Below are 17,532 nucleotides of genomic sequence, written 5' to 3' on the forward strand. Positions count from 1 at the left end.
ATGCAGTTGTCATGGCAACCCCGCATCCAGCCTCAGCCTCGGTGCTGCCGCAGCGCATCCACACCCCCCCGACCCCTCTCCAACCCCCCCCGCGTGACACCCTGGACCCCCCCAAACCCCCCAACCCCTCTCCCACCACCAGCAGCAACCCCAGAACTCCCTCCCACCCCCTCAAAAAAAAAAAACAACAACCCCAAAACCCCTTTCCCGCCTCAAGCTACAACCCCAAACTCCCCCTTCCTTCCCTGCCCAACTCATCCTTTTCCCACCCCCTCCCCAAATCCATCGGGGACACCCCCCGCCAAAAAAAAAAACCACCCCAGGAGACACAAATCCACTGGGAATGATCCTCTTTAATGCTCGTTTTCCACACATTTGCCAAACGGGAACGTGGCGTGCAAGACAGGGAGCGTGTGCCACTAGCCACGGGCAGGGGCGGGGTTTTTGGGGTGGGGGGAGAGGTCACAGTCACCCCACCCACCCACAAAAAAAAAAAAACCGCCCCCCCAACCTCCAAACCTTCCAGCTGAGGAGAAAAAAAACGATTTAAAGCACTAAAGGTGAAACATTCAGTGCCCCCTCCCCGAACACGTAGGACGATACAATCGAAGGTAAAAGCCCCCACGGGCATTTATGGGAGGGGGGGAAGGGTGTAAAGATAAATAAATTCCCTCTCCCCCCCCCGCCAAAAACAAAAAAGGTTTGGTTTCTTCAGTTTTCACGATTTTTGTCGTTTTTTCTTTTTTTTCTTTTTTTTTTTTTTTTTTTTGTTGTTGGCTTTTTTTTTTTTTTATCTTAAAAAGTCATTACAAAAAAAGAACCATTGAGGAGCCTCCTACAAAACGGGTTAGTGTTTGTCCCGAGGGGGAGAATTTGGGGAGGGGGGATTTTGGGGAGGGGGGGGGAGGGTCACATCTTGTGTTCCCCCCCCTCCCCCACCAGCCCCACCCTGACCCCCCCCACTTTTTCGAGCTCTCCGCTCCTAAAAACCCCTTAAAAATTGCACGTGACGTTTGGTTTTGAACAGCTTCCAGCAACTCACGGGGGTGGGGGTGGATGTGGGGGGGCTGCTTTCCACTCCCTCCCCACCCCCAAAAAAATGAGGGGCTGCAGGGGGAGGGTGGTGCCTTCCTTCAGCCCCCTCACCCCAAAATTTAGGGGGAGGGAGGGGGTTGGGGAGGGAAGGGCCATCAGTGCAGCGAGCTGGGTAGGTCTCAGCCTGGGGGGGGGAGGATGCTGCACGTGAAGGGGGGGTACAATCAATTTTGGGGGGGGCTACAACCGTTGTTTTGGGGGGGGCTTTTTGGGGAGGGAGGGGTCAAAACACCAGGGACAACCCCAGAGCAGCAGCAGCCCCCCCAATCCCACCCCCCTCAGGGATGGGACCCCCGAGGTTGTCCAAGCTTTGTGCCCCCCCCATCTCCAAAAAAGACACCCAGCCCCTCCCCCCCACCTTTGAGCACTGTGGTTATTTGGGGTGGAGGGGAAAAACCGGGGCTCATCCAGGGAATGGTGGGGAGGGGGGGAGAACAAAAAAAAAAAACCCAAAATTTACCGAACACCAAAAATTTACCCAAACACCAAAATTTACCCTGTTCCATCGAGCTGCCCGTGAGGGGGGGGGGGGGGGGGGGGGCGGCTCAGCACGGTGGGGGCCACACCTTGCCACCCCCTCCCACCCCCAGCTGGTCCCTTGTCCCCTCCCCGGGCTGGCAGCGGGTGCAGAGAGCGTGGCTGGCGTGGGCATGCGGGGACCACGCGGCGTTGGGGGGGTGGTGGCGGAGGTGGGGAGCGGGACACGACCCCATCTTCCCCCCCACTGCTGTCCCCCCGTCCCTCCCCTCCGAGCTCCGTGGGGAGGGGGCTCAGAGAGGGGTGGCGGGGGGCTTGGGGAGGAGGCTGGGGGTGGTAGCCACGCCGTGTGCCCCCCCCTGTGCCAGCTCAGAACTCCACCTTGCAGGCGGGGAAGGTCTCGTCCTGCATGGCCACGGTGCTGTTGCTGCCCAGCACGGTGATGCCCAGCTCCTGCTGCCGCTCGTGCGTCTCCTGGTACCACTCGTGCATCACCAGCGAGTCGAAGGTCGGGATCAAAGTCACCTGAGGGGACGGCAGGGACATTCTGTCACCACCCCTGGGCGCTGGGAGAGGGCACCCAGGACACTTTGTCACCCTCCCAGCACCAGGAAGGAACACCCAGGACACTCTGTCACCCTCTAAGCACCAGGAAGGAACACCCAGGACACTTTGTCACCCCTCCAGGACTGGGAAGGGACACCCAGGACATCCTATCAGCCCCCAGGACCAAGAAGGGACACGCAGGACATCGTATCATCCGCCCAGCACCAGGAAGGGGCACCCAGGACACTTTGTCACCCCTCCAGCACCAGGGAGGGACACCCAGGACACTTTGTCACCCTCCTAGGACTGGGAAGGGACACCCAGGACATCCTATCACCCCTCCAGCACCAGGGAGGGACACCCAGGACACCTTGTCACCCATCCAGGACCAAGAAGGGACACCCAGGACACTTTGTCACCCCCTCAGCACCAGGAAGGGACACCCAGGACATCCTATCACCCCTCCAGGAAAAGGAAGGGACACCCAGGACACTTTGTCACCCGTCCAGGACCAAGAAGGGACCCCCAGGACATCCTATCACCTCTCCAGCACCGTGAGGGTGCCAACCCCACCCCTCCACACCCCCAGAGCCGGGACCTCACCTGGATGTCGATGCCCCACTGGTGCTTGCCCGTGAGGAGGGCATCGAGCAGCGGCCGCAGGACCCCCTCCTTCAGGTGGTCATCGCCGCTGACCACGTAGCAGAGGGAGCGGATCCGCCGGAAGAACTCCTCGTCCACCGTGCGGGCGCTCCAGGAGCCGGGCAGGTACGCCAGGTCCACGTAGACAGGGGGTCCCTGGGGGGCTGCAGCCCTTGTGCCTGCCAGGACAGGGTGACCGTGGTCACAGCAGCCCCCACAGACCCCACAGTGCCACCCCCCCGCCGGCCCCCCCCGCCCGTACCTGCCGGTGATGCCCGGCCCGCTCCGGCCGCCGGCCGGGCTCCAGCGCCGCGGGCGCTGCCGGGGGCACGGGGGTCCCCGCTGGACGGGCCCTTCTTGTCCCCAAGGGGCAGCCTGGCCTTGTCCTTGTCCCCGGCGGCGCTGGCGGGAGGCCTGGCCTTGGTGGCCGAGGCGGGGGCACGCGGGGGCTCGGCTTTGGGGGCGGCGGGCGCCGAGCCCACGCGGGATGGGGTCCTCTTCACCCTGGCACCGGGGGGCTCCTTCCGGCCGGGGGGCAGCGCCTCGGGGTCCACCATGCAGATTCCGGGCTGGGCGGGGAGGGGACAGGGGTCCTTCAGGGGGGCTGGCAGCGGGTCACAGGCTCTGGCCACGGCGCGGGGCGGCCGCTCCGAGTCCTCGTCCGACTCCAGCCCGTCGGCCAGGATGGACGGGCAGTCCTCGGTGGCCGGAGGGACGTCGGAGTCGGAGAGGGTGGGCAGCGACTCGCTGACCGACGTGGGGGGGGTCTCGCCCGGCCGGCCCCGGGGTGGCACCAGCTCCTGCGACGGGTCGCTGTCCGACAGCTCCCGCGGGCTGGCGGCGGCCGAGGGCGACCGCTCGGACTTGGGGTGCTCGAACTCGCAGGGGGACACCAGGCACAGGTCCACGTCGTGGGGCGAGTCCGAGCGGCGGCCAGGCCGCGGCGCGGCGTCCCCGTCGGCCCAGGGCGGGTGGTGGCACGGCCGCAGCGGCAGCGACAGCCCCCCTTTGGTGGCCTCGGGCTCGGGCGCGTCCCCGGAGCCGCGGGAGCGCCGGCCCTCGTCCGGCGGGGACTCGCTGACCGGTGGCAGCACCTGCTCGAAGGACACCGAGAGCGACTCGTCCACCTCGGTGGAGTGCGGGGAGCCCACCTCGGCCGGCAGCGAGGGCGTGGTGATGGTGGGGGACACGTCGGGGACGTCATCCTTGAAGGGGCTGAGGGACAGGCACCCCGCCTGCTTGTCCGGCACGGAGCCGTCCTGCGCGGCCTTGCCCCCTCCGGCCGCCGGCCACGCGTTCTGCTGCCGGCCAGCGCCGCTGCCCGGCTCCTCCGCGCCGTCCTCCACCGGCGACTGGTGGAAAGGTGTGTGGCCAGCACTGGCCGGCCCCGAGCTGGCCGGAGACATCATCTCCAGGGTCTTCTCCTCGGAGCTGCCGCAGGGATCGTCGGCGCCCTCGGGGCCGTGGTTGAGCAGCCCGGTGGGCGTCAGGTCGAAGTTGACGCTGCGGTCGCTCTTGGGGGTCTTGGCCATGGGCGACGGGGGGCACACGGCTCGCAGGGGGCTGCTCTCCAGGTAGCGCAGCCGCTGGGGGCTGTCAGGGTCTTCCAGGCCGTTCTCCAGGCAGGACGGATCCCCCGGGACCCCCGGACGCTGGTTCCCCCCGTTCTCCAGGGATAAAGGCTCCAGCTCGCTGTCGGCCGTGGCGATGCCTTCATCCGTGGATTCTTCCTTCCTCCTCCTCCCGCCCTCCCGCTCGGCCTCCGGCAGCATCTCCTCGGGGGAGGAGGATTTGGAGCCGTCCGACGTCCCCGGTTCCTTCCGGGGAGTTTTAGCCTTGGTTTTGTCCGGCTCCTTCTTGAGCGGGGTCTTCTTGATGCTGCCGGCCTTGGCCGGGGCTTTGCGGCTCTCCGGAACCGGCGTTTTCCGGGCCGGAGCCTTGGCCGGAGCTTTGGCCTCGGCCTTGCTGTCCTTTGAGTCCTTCCGCAGCGTCTCGGCCTTCGCCTCCTTCTTCACCACCTTCACCTCCTTCTTGGGCTCCGCCTTCGCCTCGGCCCCCTCGTCCTTCTTCGGTGGCTTCTTCTCCTCCTTCCTGGCAGTCGGCTCCTTCTTGGGCGCCGCCTTCTCCTTGCTCAGCTTCAGCTTCGCGTCCCCCTTCGCCTTCTCGGCCGCCGAGTCCGGCTTGGCTCGGCCATCCTTGGCTTTCTCCTCTTCCGACCCCGTTCTGGCCGCGTCCCCCAGGGATTTTGGCTTCTCCTTCGTCCCACCAGGCTTCACCTCCTTCTTCTCCGCCTTCAGAGCCTTCTCCTTCGGCGCCGGCGCCCCGGCCTCCACCAAGCTGAGCTTAGAGCCCGACTTGAGGCTCTCCTTGCTCTCCGCCCTCCTCTGCTTCAGCGGCTTCTCCACCTGCGACGTCCCCTTCAGGTCATTCTTGGTGACCACGGGGTACTTGAGGAACTCCAGGTGCTTCACCTTCTCCAACCCTTCCAGGATCCGAGCCTGGGGCGTGCAGCCGGGGAACAGCACCCGGATGATCTTCTCGGAGCGGCTCACGGGGTGCCACACGAGCAGGACGCACACCGAGGTCAGGCACTGCAGGGGCAGCTCCTGCTCCTTGGGGAAGCCGTTCCCCGACCACTGCTGCAGGAGGAACTCCAGCTCCTTGGTGCCCTTCACGGGGTTGAGCACGTACATGTCCAGCCGGCCCACGCCCATCTTCTGGAAGAGCACGGTGGGCTCGGCGCGGGGGCCGCTGTCCCGGGCCAGCAGGTTGGGCCGGATGCCCAACTTCTCCAGGTAGTGCAGGGTCAGCGCGGCCTCGTCGCAGCTCTTCAGCACCCGCGAGTCGCCCTCGATGTCCTTCAGCTTCTCGGAGGCGTTGAGGAAGACGACGCCCAGCTCGGGCGAGATGAGGTTCTTGGCCCAGTCGCCGTTGCCCTGGGAGCTCTGGGAAGGGTCCTCCTCCAGCTCGGCCAGCTTCCTCTGGAGCAGGCTGTTGATGCCAGGCAGGCTGTCCGTGCCCACGTGCGTCACCAGGATGGAGTCGATGCGGTCCAGGTGCCGCACCAGCTTCCAGAAAGAGGATTTGGGGTTGGAGCCGCCGTTGACCAAGACGTTGAAGCCGTTGACGGCGAAGAAAGCCGAGTCCCCTCTCCCGCCCGGGAAGATGTAGCAGCAGGGCTTGGAGAGCTTCAGGAATCCCACCATGGTGGGGGGCTCCAGGAGGTCGAAGGGGGACTGGGGTTCCAGAGACTCCGAGAGGTACTCCATGAACTCCTCCAGCCCCTCCATCTCCGGCAGGACGCAGCCGGGGTTGTAGCGCAGCTCGATGAAGTCCTGCAGGTTGTGGTGCTCCAAGCCCGAGTCCCGCCACTCCCCGAAATCGGGGCAGCTGATGGTCAGCCTGGCCTTGGCCGAGGGGTCCGCAGAGCTCAGGATGTCCCCCACCTGCACAGAGGGGGAGCTTCGGGTGGGAGGGGGCACCGGGAACAGCGGCCGGACCTCAGCCCCCGTCCCACACCAGGATGGACATGGATGACCCATGGGGGGTGGGAGGTGTCCAGGGACACATTAAACCATTGGAGCTACACCCGCTGCCTGCTTTTTGGGGGATTTTGGGGTGCCGGCCCCCTCTGCCGCTGAGCAGGGTCCTGGGGGGCTCCCCAAGAGGAGCTTTCCTTGATCCCCCCCACCCCGGTTGCGGCAGTGCCCCGCCAGCCTGGCAGTCGAGGATCTGCCCCCTAAATCCCTGGGATCTGCCCCCCTAAATCCCTGGGATGTGCCCCCCTAAATCCCCAGGATCTGCACCCCTAAATCCCCAGGATCTGCCCCCCTAAACTTCCAGGATCTGCACCCCCAAATCCCCAGGATTTTTCCCTCTAAACTCCCAGGATCCACCCCCCTAAATCCCCGGGATCTTCCCTCCTAAATCCCTGGGATCTGTCCCCCTAAATCCCTGGGATCTGCCCCCCTAAAATCCCAGGATCTTTCCCCCTAAATCCCTGGGATCTGCTTCCCTAAACTCCCAGGATCTGCCCCCCTAAATCCCAGGATCCGCCCCTTTCCCAGCCGCAGACCCCCAGGATTTTCCCCACACGTTGCAAGGACACCCCTGAGACGAGGAGGAGGAGGACGTGGCAGCATTCCCACAGATCCACCAACCCCTCCAGGCTCCCGCTGCCGTCCTCACACAGCAACTCCCACCCCAAAACCACCCCCCCCTCCCATCCCCTTTACCCAGCTCCTTCCCGCACCTCCTTATCCGTGAAGATCTGGATGAAATCCCGCAGGGAGAAGCAGCCGGTCTGCAGCATCAGCTCCCCGGTGTCCTCCACGCAGGGCCCCGCGAACACCAGCAGCTTGTGCTGCGACACGTCCGTGATCAGGTTCCTCAGCTGGGGACAGAGGGGGACGTCAGGACACGGGTGGGGACGTCAGGACACGGGGGGGGACGTCAGGACACACGGGGGGGACGCGGGGACGGCAGCGGGATTCATCCCGCGGGAGCATTCCCAGCTCACCTCGTCGCACAGGGATTTGTCGGAAGGGTTGAGCAGCACCAGGGTCTCCAGCACATCCCCGCGGTGGTGGAGGGTCCGCTGACCTGTGGGCACCGACGGGGTGACCACCACCCTCCCCCGTGGGGGGGGGTTGGCCCCGTGGGGGTGGCACGGCCGGGGCCTGCCCGGTTTTCCGGTGGAAGAGGGACGGGCACCGTCCCGGCTGCCGGACACCGCGGGGGCCAAGGGACACATTTCCCGTGTCCTTCCTGCCACAGGAGGGGAGGGGGGACAGGTGGGGACCTCCCCTAAACGCTCTGGGTGCTCCTAGGGTGGGGTTTTGGGGGTTCACCTTCTCTTTCTAAGCAGGGAAAGACACAAGCGGGGGTGGGATGTGGGAAGGGGTGGGGGAAAAAGGCACCGGAGCGGCCCCAGCTCCGTCTTCCCCGTTCCATTCCTCCATGGAAAATCTCATCCCGCCCCGGGGTGCGAGAAGGAAGCGGCTCCTCACGTGGGGGGATCACGGGGTTTGGATGTGGGGGGGGGTGGGCACAAAGCCAGGCCTGTTCCCACAAAAGCCAGGAATGGGGAGGGGGAGTCCCTTATCACCAACCCCCCCACCCTTTCCCACCATTTCCCAGCTTCTGGGAGAGGTTTCCCCCCGTTTTTTCCCTGTTTTATCCCATATTTTACCTTTCACGATGCTGGAAAACGTGGCGGAATGCCGGGACACGAAGAGCTTCAGCTGCTCGTCCAGGTTGCAGCAGGTGAGGTCGATGTCCCACGAGCGGATCCCTGCGGAGAAAAACACGGAATAAAAATTTGGGAAAGGGGGCTCAGCACCCACCGGCACCGTCCCCAGAACCCACACGCTGCCAGTGGGGGCTGACCCTATAAAACCCACCCCAAAATCCACCCCCCCTCTAACCCCACCCTGAGGTGTTTTTGGGGTATCCCCGAGCCCACCTGTGCCAACACCTGCCCGGCAGGTGAGCTCCTCGTGCCGTGACTCAGGGCAGCTCCGGCTCTGCCAATCCCAACAATCCCAAATCCCGAGCCCTCGGGGCACGGAACAGCTCTGCCAGCACCTCCTCCGAGGTGGTAATTAAGGAATTAAAAAGATTTGGCGCACGCCGGGGCTACCTGTCAGCACCGGGACAGGTGCTGCACCTTCAGCATTTCCCAGGAGGGATTTTGGGAGCCTGTTCCCAAAAAATTTGGGTGGCTCTGAGTGCTCCCGGTAACGGCCAGAGAATCGGTGGGGGATGGTGCAACCGCCCGCGGGTTGCACAAGGGTTTGGGGCCGTTTTGGGGTGGTTTTGGTGAGGTTTGGGACAGTCCCGCCGTGAGGGGACAATGGGTCAGGCCTGGAAATGTCCCTCCCATCGTGATTTTGGGATCTGGTCCCGGCTCAGGGAGGGGCAGGAATGGGGTGTGGGGGCTGGGGGGGGGCCCCTGCAATAGGGGGGGTAAATCCTGGGGGTCTGCAGCAGGAAAAGGGGCAAATCCTGGGAATTTAGGGCGGCAGATCCTGGAGATCTGGGAGGACGAATCCTGAGAATCCTGGGGGGCAGATGCTGGGATTGGGGAGCAGAACCTGGGGGGGATGGGGGGAAGAACCTGGGGGGTTGAGGGGCAGGGAAAGGGGCAGACCCTGGGATTTTAGGGGGAAAGACCCGGGAGATTTAAGGGAGCAGATCCTGGGGATTTAGGAGGAAAGATCCTGGGATTTTAGGAGGAAAGATACTGGGGATTTTAGGGGGGCAGATCCTGGGATTATGGGGGGGCAGATCCTGGGGATTTAGGGGGAAAGATCCTGGGATTTTAGGAGGGAAGATCCTGGAGATTTAGGGGTGCAGCTCCTGGGGATTTAGGGGGGCAGGGAAAGGGGCAGATCCTGGCGGGGCAGATCCAGGGGGAGCAATTCCTGGGGGCCTGGGAAGGAAGCAGAGCTTGAGGACCCAAACCCCTGAGGATTTTGGGGCAGGAAAAAGGAGCAAATCGTGGGATTTCAGAGGGGCAAACGCAGAGGTTGAGGGCCAGGAGAGGCCGCAGATCCAGGCGGGCGGAGGCAGGAAATGGGGCAAATCCTGGGAATTTCGAGGCGCAAATCCTGGGAACCCAAAGGGGCAGGAGAGAGGCAGATCCCGGGGGGCTGGGGCAGAAAGGGGCAGCCCGATGGGGGCGATCCCAGCCCGGCGCTGCGCGGCCGAACGGGGCATCCTCAGGGGGGGCTCCTCCGGTGGAGGCGGGCGGGCGGGTCCGGGAGGATCCCCCGGAGCATCACGCGGTCTCACCTCGCTCCAGCTGCTGCAGGGCGGCGGCCCTGAGGCCGGGCCGGTGGCAGCCGCCGCCCACGATGGCGAGCAGCGAGAAGCGGCGCGGCCCCGCGGCCGGAGCGGCCGGAGCGGCCGGAGGGGCCGGAGCCACCGGAGCCGCCGCCATCTTCGGCGCCCCCCGCCCGCCGCCGCTGGCCACGCCCCCTGCGTCACTGCCGGGCGGGCCACGCCCACTGATGTCACCGCCAGCCAATGGGATGCGCCGGAGGGAAGCGGGTGGGCGGAGCGGAGGAGCGAGGGTTCTTAAAGGGGCAACGCGCGGGGTGGGGCCGCGGGTGGGGTCCGCGGGGGCGGTGAGGGGCTATGGGTGGGGGATTCGGGATGGGGGACCCGGGATTCGGGATGGGGATTCGGGATTCTGGATGGGGGATCCGGGATTCGGGATGGGGGACCCGGGATTCGGGATGGGGATCCGGGATGGGGGACCCGGGATTCGTGATGGGGATCCGGGATTCGTGATGAGGATCCGGGATTCTGGATGGGGGATCCGGGATTCTGGATGGGGGATCCGGGATTCGGGATGGGGGACCCGGGATTCGGGATGGGGGACCCGGGATGGGGATTCGGGATTCTGAATGGGGGGCCCGGGATTCGGGATGGGGATCCGGGATTCGGGATGGGGGATCCGGGATTCGTGATGGGGGACCCGGGATTCGGGATGGGGGATCCGGGATTCGGGATGGGGATCCGGGATTCGGGATGGGGGATCCGGGATTCGGGATGGGGGACCCGGGATTCGGGATTCGGACCCGGGATTCGGGATGGGGATTCGGGATTCTGGATGGGGATCCGGGATTCCTGATGCGGGATGCGGCCGAGCCGGGCCGTATGAGCCCTCCGCACCCCGCTGCCTCCGGATGGATCCTCCTTCCATCCTCCTCCAGCGGCTCGGGAATCACCGGTGCCGTGACCACGGAAGGATTCCGGACTCAGCCCTCTGCCCGTCCCGCAACGCTCCCATTCCTGCTGCCCCTCTCCCGCATCCCAGCCCAGCCGCAGCTGGACCCACAGCGGGCTGAGATTCCCATTCCCTGTCCCTCATCCCTGCCCCAGCCTCAGATCCCCGACTTGGACCCACAACAGAATGGAAACCCCCCCCCCTCCCAGGACCCTGCCCAGCGGCGGAGGGTGCTGGCACCCCAAAAAAGCAGGCGGCAGGCGTGGACCCAATGGTTTAATGTGCCCCTGGACCCCGCCAGCCCCACGGGCCAGGGCACCGAGGGTGCTGCGTCCCTCCCTCCCGGTGCGGGGAGGGGGCTGGGGGCCCGCGGCTCGCCCTCCCTGCCCCGCCCGGGGCGCAGGCGGGTGGCAGCTGGTGTCCCCCGTTGTCCGCCGGTGTCCCCGGTCCCTCAGGAGCACTTGAGGATGAAGAGGTTGCAGGAGGTGCCGCGGCGGCAGCTGCAGAGCTTCCCGATGCGCGCCCCGCGCCGCACCGCGCACGGCTCCCCGGGCTCGCACTGCGGGACGGCACCGTCAGCACCGGGGCTGCACCCCCACCACGGGGGGTTTGGGGGTCCCCCTGAGCCCCCAGGGCGAGCGCCCACCGCCCCCCGGCCCCGCCCTTACCCAGGGCACCCAGCTCAGCCTCTTCTCCAGCGCCGGCGGCTCCCGGGTCTCCAACTTGTCCAGCACCTCCTGGAGCACCTCCACCTGCCACGGAGAGCAGCGGGACACCCCGAATTCCCGGGACATCCAGGAGCTCCGGATCCGTGTCACCCCGAGTGTTCCAAGCTCCTCTCCCATCCCCACCCCGAGTCTGGCTCATCCCGGCCCGGAATCGGGGCTGGGGCAGCATCGGGGGGCTCAGGGTCTGTCCTTAGGGTGCATCCCACCCTCACATCCCCCCCTCCGGTACCCACCACCCTCCCTGCAGCTGAGCCAGAGCACGCTGGGATGGAACAGGGAAGGGAAACCCAACCGAAATCCCCCAAAGCAGCAATTCCCGCGTGCTGCGGGATGTCCCCGCTGTCGCTGCTGCGAGGAGCCCCCCGAGGACCCCACAGCGGCAGCACAAAACCAGCGGAGGGGTCTCGGCCTCCCCCTCCCCAATTCCCCAGGGACCCCCCGGCACGGCCAGAACCGGCTCCAAACCGGGGTGGGGGCAACAGGAACATCCCGAAATGCCCCAAAACCGCACGGAGGATGCTGGGGATTCCCTTCCCCGCTCTCCCAGCCCCTTACCAGCTCTGTGTCCTCCCGGCTCTGCCCGGGCGGGCTCAGGGTGGGCTCCGGTACCGGCTCCGGTGTGCCGAGCAGGATGAAGCCGGAGCCCACCAGGCAGAGCAGGCAGAGCCGAGCGTTTTCCATGTTGGCGGCTGCGTCGCTGGGTGCTCAGGGATGTGCCAGGCTCAGCTTTATACCCCCTGAGCCGCCCCCGGCCTGGGCAAACACGCGGTGACGCAGACGGGCCGCCTGTGTCCCCCCCCGAACCCCGACACCGTCACCGAGCTGGAGGGGGGACACATCCCCGGGAAACGCATCCCTGGGGACACGGGTGCCACCGGCCAGCGGGCGGGATGGACGTCAGCAGCGAGGCCATGGAGGGACCCCCAGGGTGACCCCCCGGACCCCCGGGGTGACCCCCCCGGCCCGCAGGCGGGCGGAGGCCGCCGCCAATTCCCTGAGCAAACACGGGGCTCGTCCCGGCAGCCTCATCCCGGCGCGTCCCGCCGGACACGGCACAGACGGGGAGGGGCACGAGGGGCTCACGAACGGATTTATTGCACAGCTGGCGACAGCCGGGGGGACAGACAGGAGGGACAGACAGGGGGACACGGGGGAGCTGCGGCTCTGCTGTCCCACAGCCCTGCCAGGCTCTCCAGTGTGCCCAGCGGGGTTCTCCGGTCCCGTTACATCCCGGTCTGGTCCCTCTATGTCCCACAACCCTCCCCAAACCCCACAGGCAGCCCCCGACCCCCTCTGTGCCCAGAGGGTCCCCCAGTCCCTCATCACTCCTGTGGGGTCCCCCCTGTCCCGCCGTCCTGTCCCAGCCATCAGCACCACAGCCGAGCATCCTCCTCCTGCCCCTCCTCCTCCTCCTCCTCCTCCTCGCTGGGGGTTTGGGGGTCCCCGCCCGGAGGGTCCAGGGGGAGCGGGAGCCCCCCCTCGGAAAGCGGGATGGGGCGGGGGCACCGCCGGACACCGGCAGGACCGAACCGTGGAGATCCCCGACCGCCACCGAGTCCGGTCTCCCCGATCCGGACCAGTCCCAACCTCCCATCCCGGTCCGGTCGCCCCCAGACCAGTCCGGTCCCGTCGCTCCCAAACCCGGTCCAGCTCAGTCCCCGCTACTCCTGCCCGGTCCCAGCCCAGTCTGGTCCCGGTCTGGTGGCTCCCAGACCCGGTCCGGTGGCCTCCAATCCTGTTCCCATTCGGTCCGGTCCCGGTTCGGTTGCCCCCAGCCCAGTTCGGTGACCCCCAGCCCGGCCCCAGTCGGGTCCCAGCCGGTCGCCGTGGCCTCCGGCCCCATTCCAGCTCAGCCCCAGCTCCCCGGTCCCGGTCCCGGTCCCGGTCCCGGTCCCGAGGCCCCGCCCACACACAGAAGCTCCGCCTATCGAAGGACGCGAAGCCTTGTGGGTAATGTAGTCCTCGTTTAATGGCGTTGGAAGGGCGGGACGCGGCGAGACTACACTTCCCAGAAGGCTCTGCGGCGGGGGGCAGCGAGAGGGCGGCCACAGCGCCGCCTGTTGGGCCGGAGGACTCAGAGCGGGAGCGCGGCCATCGGTGTGATGAGTTGCGGCGGTGCTCGGAGACGGGGCGAGGGGACACGGGAGAGCTCAGCGGGGACAGCGAGAGGGGACAGGGGACAGCGGGGACACGCACAGAGCGCCAGCACCGCCGCGGGCAGGTGGCAGCGTGGGAAATACGGCTCAGGCGGGCGCGGCCGAGGGAAACTGAGGCAGAGCGTGGGCACCTCCCGCCACCCCACAGCCCCGGGGGTGCACGCACCGGTCCGGCCCCGCCGCAGCGGGACCCGGGGGCCAAGACGAGGCGACCACGGTGTGCAAAGCCCCGGCACAAGCGCGGGCGGGCGGGCGGGAGCGCGTCCCCGGGAGCGCGTCCCCGGCGGGCCCGGGCCGTGTTCCCGGCAGGTGGCGGCCGCCGCCCGCCCGCAGCCCCGCGTGTCCCCGTTTCCCCCCGCCCTGAGCGCACCGACCCCTCCCGCTGCCGGTGCGTGAATTGCCGCCCCCCGGTGCAGCCTCCGCTCCATCGGCACAGCCCCGGTGCAGCCCCCGGTGTACGGACCGTCCCTCGGTCCGCGAACCGACCCCCGCTGCCGCCCCCGACCCACGGACCGACCCCTCTGCGCGGCCGCCGGTGCACGGACAGACCCCCGGTGCACCGACCGACTCCCGCAGGCGGACCCCGACCCACGAACCCACCCCCCGGAGCAGCTCCCGGTGCACGAACCGACCCCCCTGTGCAGACCCCGGTGCCCGGGCCGACCCTCGGTACAGCCCCCACCCCACGCACAAAACCCCCGCTGCAGCCCGCGACCCCCGGTGCAGCTCCGGTGCCAGGGACCGACCCCCCTGTGCAGCCCCCGGTGCACGGACCGACCCCCGGTGCGACCCCCGGTGCACAGACCGACCTCTGGTGCAGACCCCTGCCCCACGCACCGACCCCCAGGTTCACCGACCGACCCCCGGTGCGACCCCCGGAGCGGACCCCGACCCCCCGGTGCACGGAGCCATCCCCCCCGTGCAGACGCCGGTCCCACAGACCGACCCCGACCCACGGACCGACCCCCCCGTGCAGACCCCGGTCCCACAGACCGACCCCGACCCACGGACCGACCCCCCCGTGCAGACCCCGGTCCCACAGACCGACCCCGACCCACGGACCGACCCCCCGTGCAGACCCCGGTCCCACAGACAGACCCCGACCCACGGACCGACCCCCCGTGCAGACCCCGACCCCCGGCCCGCCCCCCCCGTGCAGACCCCGGTCCCCCAGACCGACCCCCCCGTGCAGACCCCGGTCCCGCAGACCGACCCCGGCCCCACAGACCGACCCCCCGTGCAGACCCCGGCCCCACAGACCGACCCCCCCGTGCAGACCCCGGTCCCGCAGACCGACCCCGGCCCCACAGACCGACCCCCCGTGCAGACCCCGGCCCCACAGACCGACCCCGGCCCCACAGACCGACCCCGACCCACGGACCGACCCCCCGTGCAGACCCCGACCCCCGGCCCGCCCCCCCCGTGCAGACCCCGGTCCCCCAGACCGACCCCCCCGTGCAGACCCCGGTCCCGCAGACCGACCCCGGCCCCACAGACCGACCCCCCGTGCAGACCCCGGCCCCACAGACCGACCCCCCCGTGCAGACCCCGGCCCCACAGACCGACCCCGGCCCCCGGCCCGCCCCCGGTGCCGCCGCCCCCCCCCCGGTCCCGCTCAAGTCCCGGCGCGGGGGGGGCGCAGTTTCAGGGCGGGGGTTTCCCCCGCGCTCCCCCCCGCGTTTCACCCCCACGTGGGCCCCGCCGGCGGCGCCCAATCAGCGCCGCGTTCGCGGGCGGCTCCGCGCGGCGGCAGCCAATGGACGGGGCGGAGGCGCGGAGCGAGGCCCCGCCCCCCGGCGGGAGCCTATAAAAGGCAGCGCAGCGCCCGGCGGAGCCTCAGAGCGATCGCGCTGGAGCTGCGGTAGGAGCGGAGCGGGAGCGGTGATCGCGATAGCGCCGCGATATCTGCGCGATAGCCGCTGTCAGGATTATTGCTCTTGGAATTTGCCTTCTTTTCTTTGGGATTACAATTGCACCATGACCCTGGAGGAGCTGGTGCCTTGCGATAGCAGCAAGTAAGTCGCGGGCAGCTCGGCGCGTTGCGGCGGGGGGGGATGTCCGTGGTTGTCGCCGTCGCTGCTCACCGGCGCTGTCGTTCCTCCGTGACAGGATGCAGGCGGTGAGCGAGGCGGTGGAGCGGGTGCTGGTGGCGGCGCAGCGGCAGGATCGGCTCACGGTGGGGGTCTACGAGTCGGCCAAGCTCATGAATGTGTGAGTATCGCGATAGGGCTCTGTCGCGGGGTCTGTCGGGGAGGGGGGGTCCGGGCAGCACCAGCGCGGCTCGCTTGGCCGGGGTCTATCTCGGAGCCGTTAGCGCAGAGCTGGCTCTTGGCAGGAGCGTTTTACGGGGGGGGGGGGGGGGGGGGGTGACCAGGCAGCATTTGGGGGGGGTCTGTCCCCCACTCCGAGTGCGACAGGGGGGTGACACGGGGGGGTGGCAGCTCCGCGGGAGGGGGTTCCACCATCCAGAGCTGTCCCAGCCGCCCCTAACGCGCCGTGCCCCCGCAGGGACCCCGACAGCGTGGTGCTGTGCGTGCTGGCCACCGACGAGGAGGACGAAGGTGACATCGCCCTGCAGATCCACTTCACCCTCATCCAGGCGTTCTGCTGCGACAACGACATCCACATCCTGCGCGTGTCGGGGATGCAGCGCCTCGCTGCCATCCTGGGCGAGCCCGAGCCGGGCTCCGAGCCCCGCGACCTGCACTGTCTCCTGGTCACGGTGAGCGGGGCGGTGACGCGCTGGTGGCCCCGTGATTCCGCCGGGCGCCGCGCCAGGGGTCGGGGAGGGTGACGGCGTGGCTCGGGGACACGTGTCGGGGCGCTGGTGGCACTGACCTCGTGCTCTTGCTCCTCCAGAACCCGCACACGGACGCCTGGAAGAGCCAAGGGCTGGCGGAGGTGGCGAGTTACTGCGCCGAGAGTCGCGACAGGAACCAGTGGGTGCCTTACGTGTGTCTGCAGGAGCGCTGAGCCCTTCCTGGCCCCTTCCCGGCCTGGACTTGAAGGATTAAAAACCTAAAAAAAAAAAAATCACCAACGTAAAACAGCAGGAAAAAAAAAGAAGGAGAAACAGCCAGTTCCAACCCACAATCCCCAAAACCCACCGATTTTATTTTTCTTTTTAACCGGAGAGGAGGAAGGGGGAGCGCGGCCGCTGCGGTGGGAATGGAGGGAGCCGTGCCAAGCCCGGAGGGACGCTGGCCGGAGCCCGGATGGACACTGGCCGGAGCTGCCGGCCGAGGAGTCGTGCTGGACCGTGGGCCGGAGCTGGGGAGCCCCGGGCGGGCGCTGCGGAGCGCGGGGGGGTGACCCCGGAGCTGGACACTGTCGCGATTTTTGGCAGCTGGGACCCGATGGAGGCGAGGACTGCAGAGGGCTGGATTGATTTTTTTTTTCTTTTTTCGTTGCAAAAGCTGCTTTTTCCAAGGAATTATCGACGTCTGCACGGATGGACCTGCGCCCCCCGGGTGCTGCTTTTGCACTTGGAGACCCTGAGCTGAACCTTTTCCAGAGTTTATTCTTATACCGAGCGAGGAGCTAAATTTATTTGCAATAAAATGTCTGACGTGACTCGTGTTTGCTCTTCCCTCCCTTGCTGGAGCCGTTCCCAAGGGAGAGGGATCGCCTCCTCCTGGGTGGGTTTTGGGGTGGGCTCCACCTCCCCTGGGGGCTCTGCACGCTGTGGGGGGGTTTTTGTAGGGCCGGGGGTTCCCAGCCGCGTGTGGCCCCGCTGCTGCTGGAGGAGGAGGAGAAATTCCCACCGCACCCTTCTCTGAAAAAAGGCTCTTTCCAAGAAAAACACCCACGAGGTGCCCTGAGCTCCGTGGGAAACTGAGGCAGGGCCCCCTCGGAGGGGTGGGGGCTGACCCGGGTTATGGGATGGAGCTTCCCCCACCCCCACAGACCCCGCGGCTTCCGCGGCCGTAGGAACCGGGCCCGGGGCTGCCCGTGGGTGGGGGGAGCCCGGGCAGTCCCCACGCCCCCATCCCCTCCCCCGGCCGCGGGCTGGGAATTCCCTCCCTCCTCCGCAGGGCACCTGGGGCACCCCCTCAGCGTCCCCCGGAGTTGGGGACAAGGAGAGAGGGAAGCCCCAGGGCTCCGGGGAAAGTGAGGCGGGGCTTGCGGGTGGGGTCCCCCCTCTGTGGGCAAC

General features: G+C 67.5%; 3 protein-coding genes across 3 annotated transcripts; 1 reads left to right on the forward strand and 2 right to left on the reverse strand.

Annotated features, from left to right (window-relative positions):
* Positions 1-1,621: 1,621 nt before the first annotated feature.
* On the reverse strand, positions 1,622-9,703 carry MAP1S (microtubule associated protein 1S). Its single transcript, XM_068997071.1, has 7 exons — positions 9,556-9,703; positions 7,952-8,053; positions 7,280-7,362; positions 7,013-7,153; positions 3,023-6,206; positions 2,722-2,939; positions 1,622-2,097 (listed from the first exon to the last, which is right to left on the reverse strand). Exons 1-7 carry the CDS (start codon positions 9,701-9,703, stop codon positions 1,942-1,944), a joined length of 4,032 nt encoding a protein of 1,343 aa, XP_068853172.1. The 3' UTR covers positions 1,622-1,941.
* Positions 9,704-10,942: 1,239 nt separating this feature from the next.
* Positions 10,943-11,904, reverse strand: LOC138099672 (cocaine- and amphetamine-regulated transcript protein-like). The gene is made up of 3 exons (XM_068997072.1): positions 11,779-11,904; positions 11,164-11,247; positions 10,943-11,054 (listed from the first exon to the last, which is right to left on the reverse strand). The coding sequence occupies exons 1-3, from the start codon at positions 11,902-11,904 to the stop codon at positions 10,947-10,949; spliced, it is 318 nt and encodes a 105-aa protein (XP_068853173.1). The 3' UTR covers positions 10,943-10,946.
* A 3,318-nt stretch (positions 11,905-15,222) lies between these two features.
* GADD45B (growth arrest and DNA damage inducible beta) lies at positions 15,223-16,952 on the forward strand. The gene is made up of 4 exons (XM_068997257.1): positions 15,223-15,394; positions 15,489-15,590; positions 15,888-16,101; positions 16,239-16,952. Exons 1-4 carry the CDS (start codon positions 15,357-15,359, stop codon positions 16,350-16,352), a joined length of 468 nt encoding a protein of 155 aa, XP_068853358.1. The 5' UTR covers positions 15,223-15,356; the 3' UTR covers positions 16,353-16,952.
* The last annotated feature ends 580 nt before the right edge of the window (positions 16,953-17,532 follow it).

The sequence above is a fragment of the Aphelocoma coerulescens genome, chromosome 28 (assembly GCF_041296385.1).
Source record: "Aphelocoma coerulescens isolate FSJ_1873_10779 chromosome 28, UR_Acoe_1.0, whole genome shotgun sequence".
Classification (NCBI taxonomy): Eukaryota; Metazoa; Chordata; class Aves; order Passeriformes; family Corvidae; genus Aphelocoma; species Aphelocoma coerulescens.

Coding starts and splice junctions, on each gene's coding strand:
- LOC138099672 (XM_068997072.1), bottom strand. CDS start 11,904: ATGGAAAACGCTCGGCTCTGCCTGCTCTGCCTGGTGGGCTCCGGCTTC. Junction 11,248..11,778: donor GCCGGGAGGACACAGAGCTG/GTAAGGGGCTGG, acceptor TCTCCGTGGCAG/GTGGAGGTGCTCCAGGAGGT. Junction 11,055..11,163: donor GGCTGAGCTGGGTGCCCTGG/GTAAGGGCGGGG, acceptor GCCGTCCCGCAG/TGCGAGCCCGGGGAGCCGTG.
- MAP1S (XM_068997071.1), bottom strand. CDS start 9,703: ATGGCGGCGGCTCCGGTGGCTCCGGCCCCTCCGGCCGCTCCGGCCGCT. Junction 7,363..7,951: donor GTTTTCCAGCATCGTGAAAG/GTAAAATATGGG, acceptor CGGTGCCCACAG/GTCAGCGGACCCTCCACCAC. Junction 2,098..2,721: donor AGTGGGGCATCGACATCCAG/GTGAGGTCCCGG, acceptor CCGTCCCCTCAG/GTGACTTTGATCCCGACCTT.
- GADD45B (XM_068997257.1), top strand. CDS start 15,357: ATGACCCTGGAGGAGCTGGTGCCTTGCGATAGCAGCAA. Junction 15,395..15,488: donor GTGCCTTGCGATAGCAGCAA/GTAAGTCGCGGG, acceptor CCTCCGTGACAG/GATGCAGGCGGTGAGCGAGG. Junction 16,102..16,238: donor TGCACTGTCTCCTGGTCACG/GTGAGCGGGGCG, acceptor TTGCTCCTCCAG/AACCCGCACACGGACGCCTG.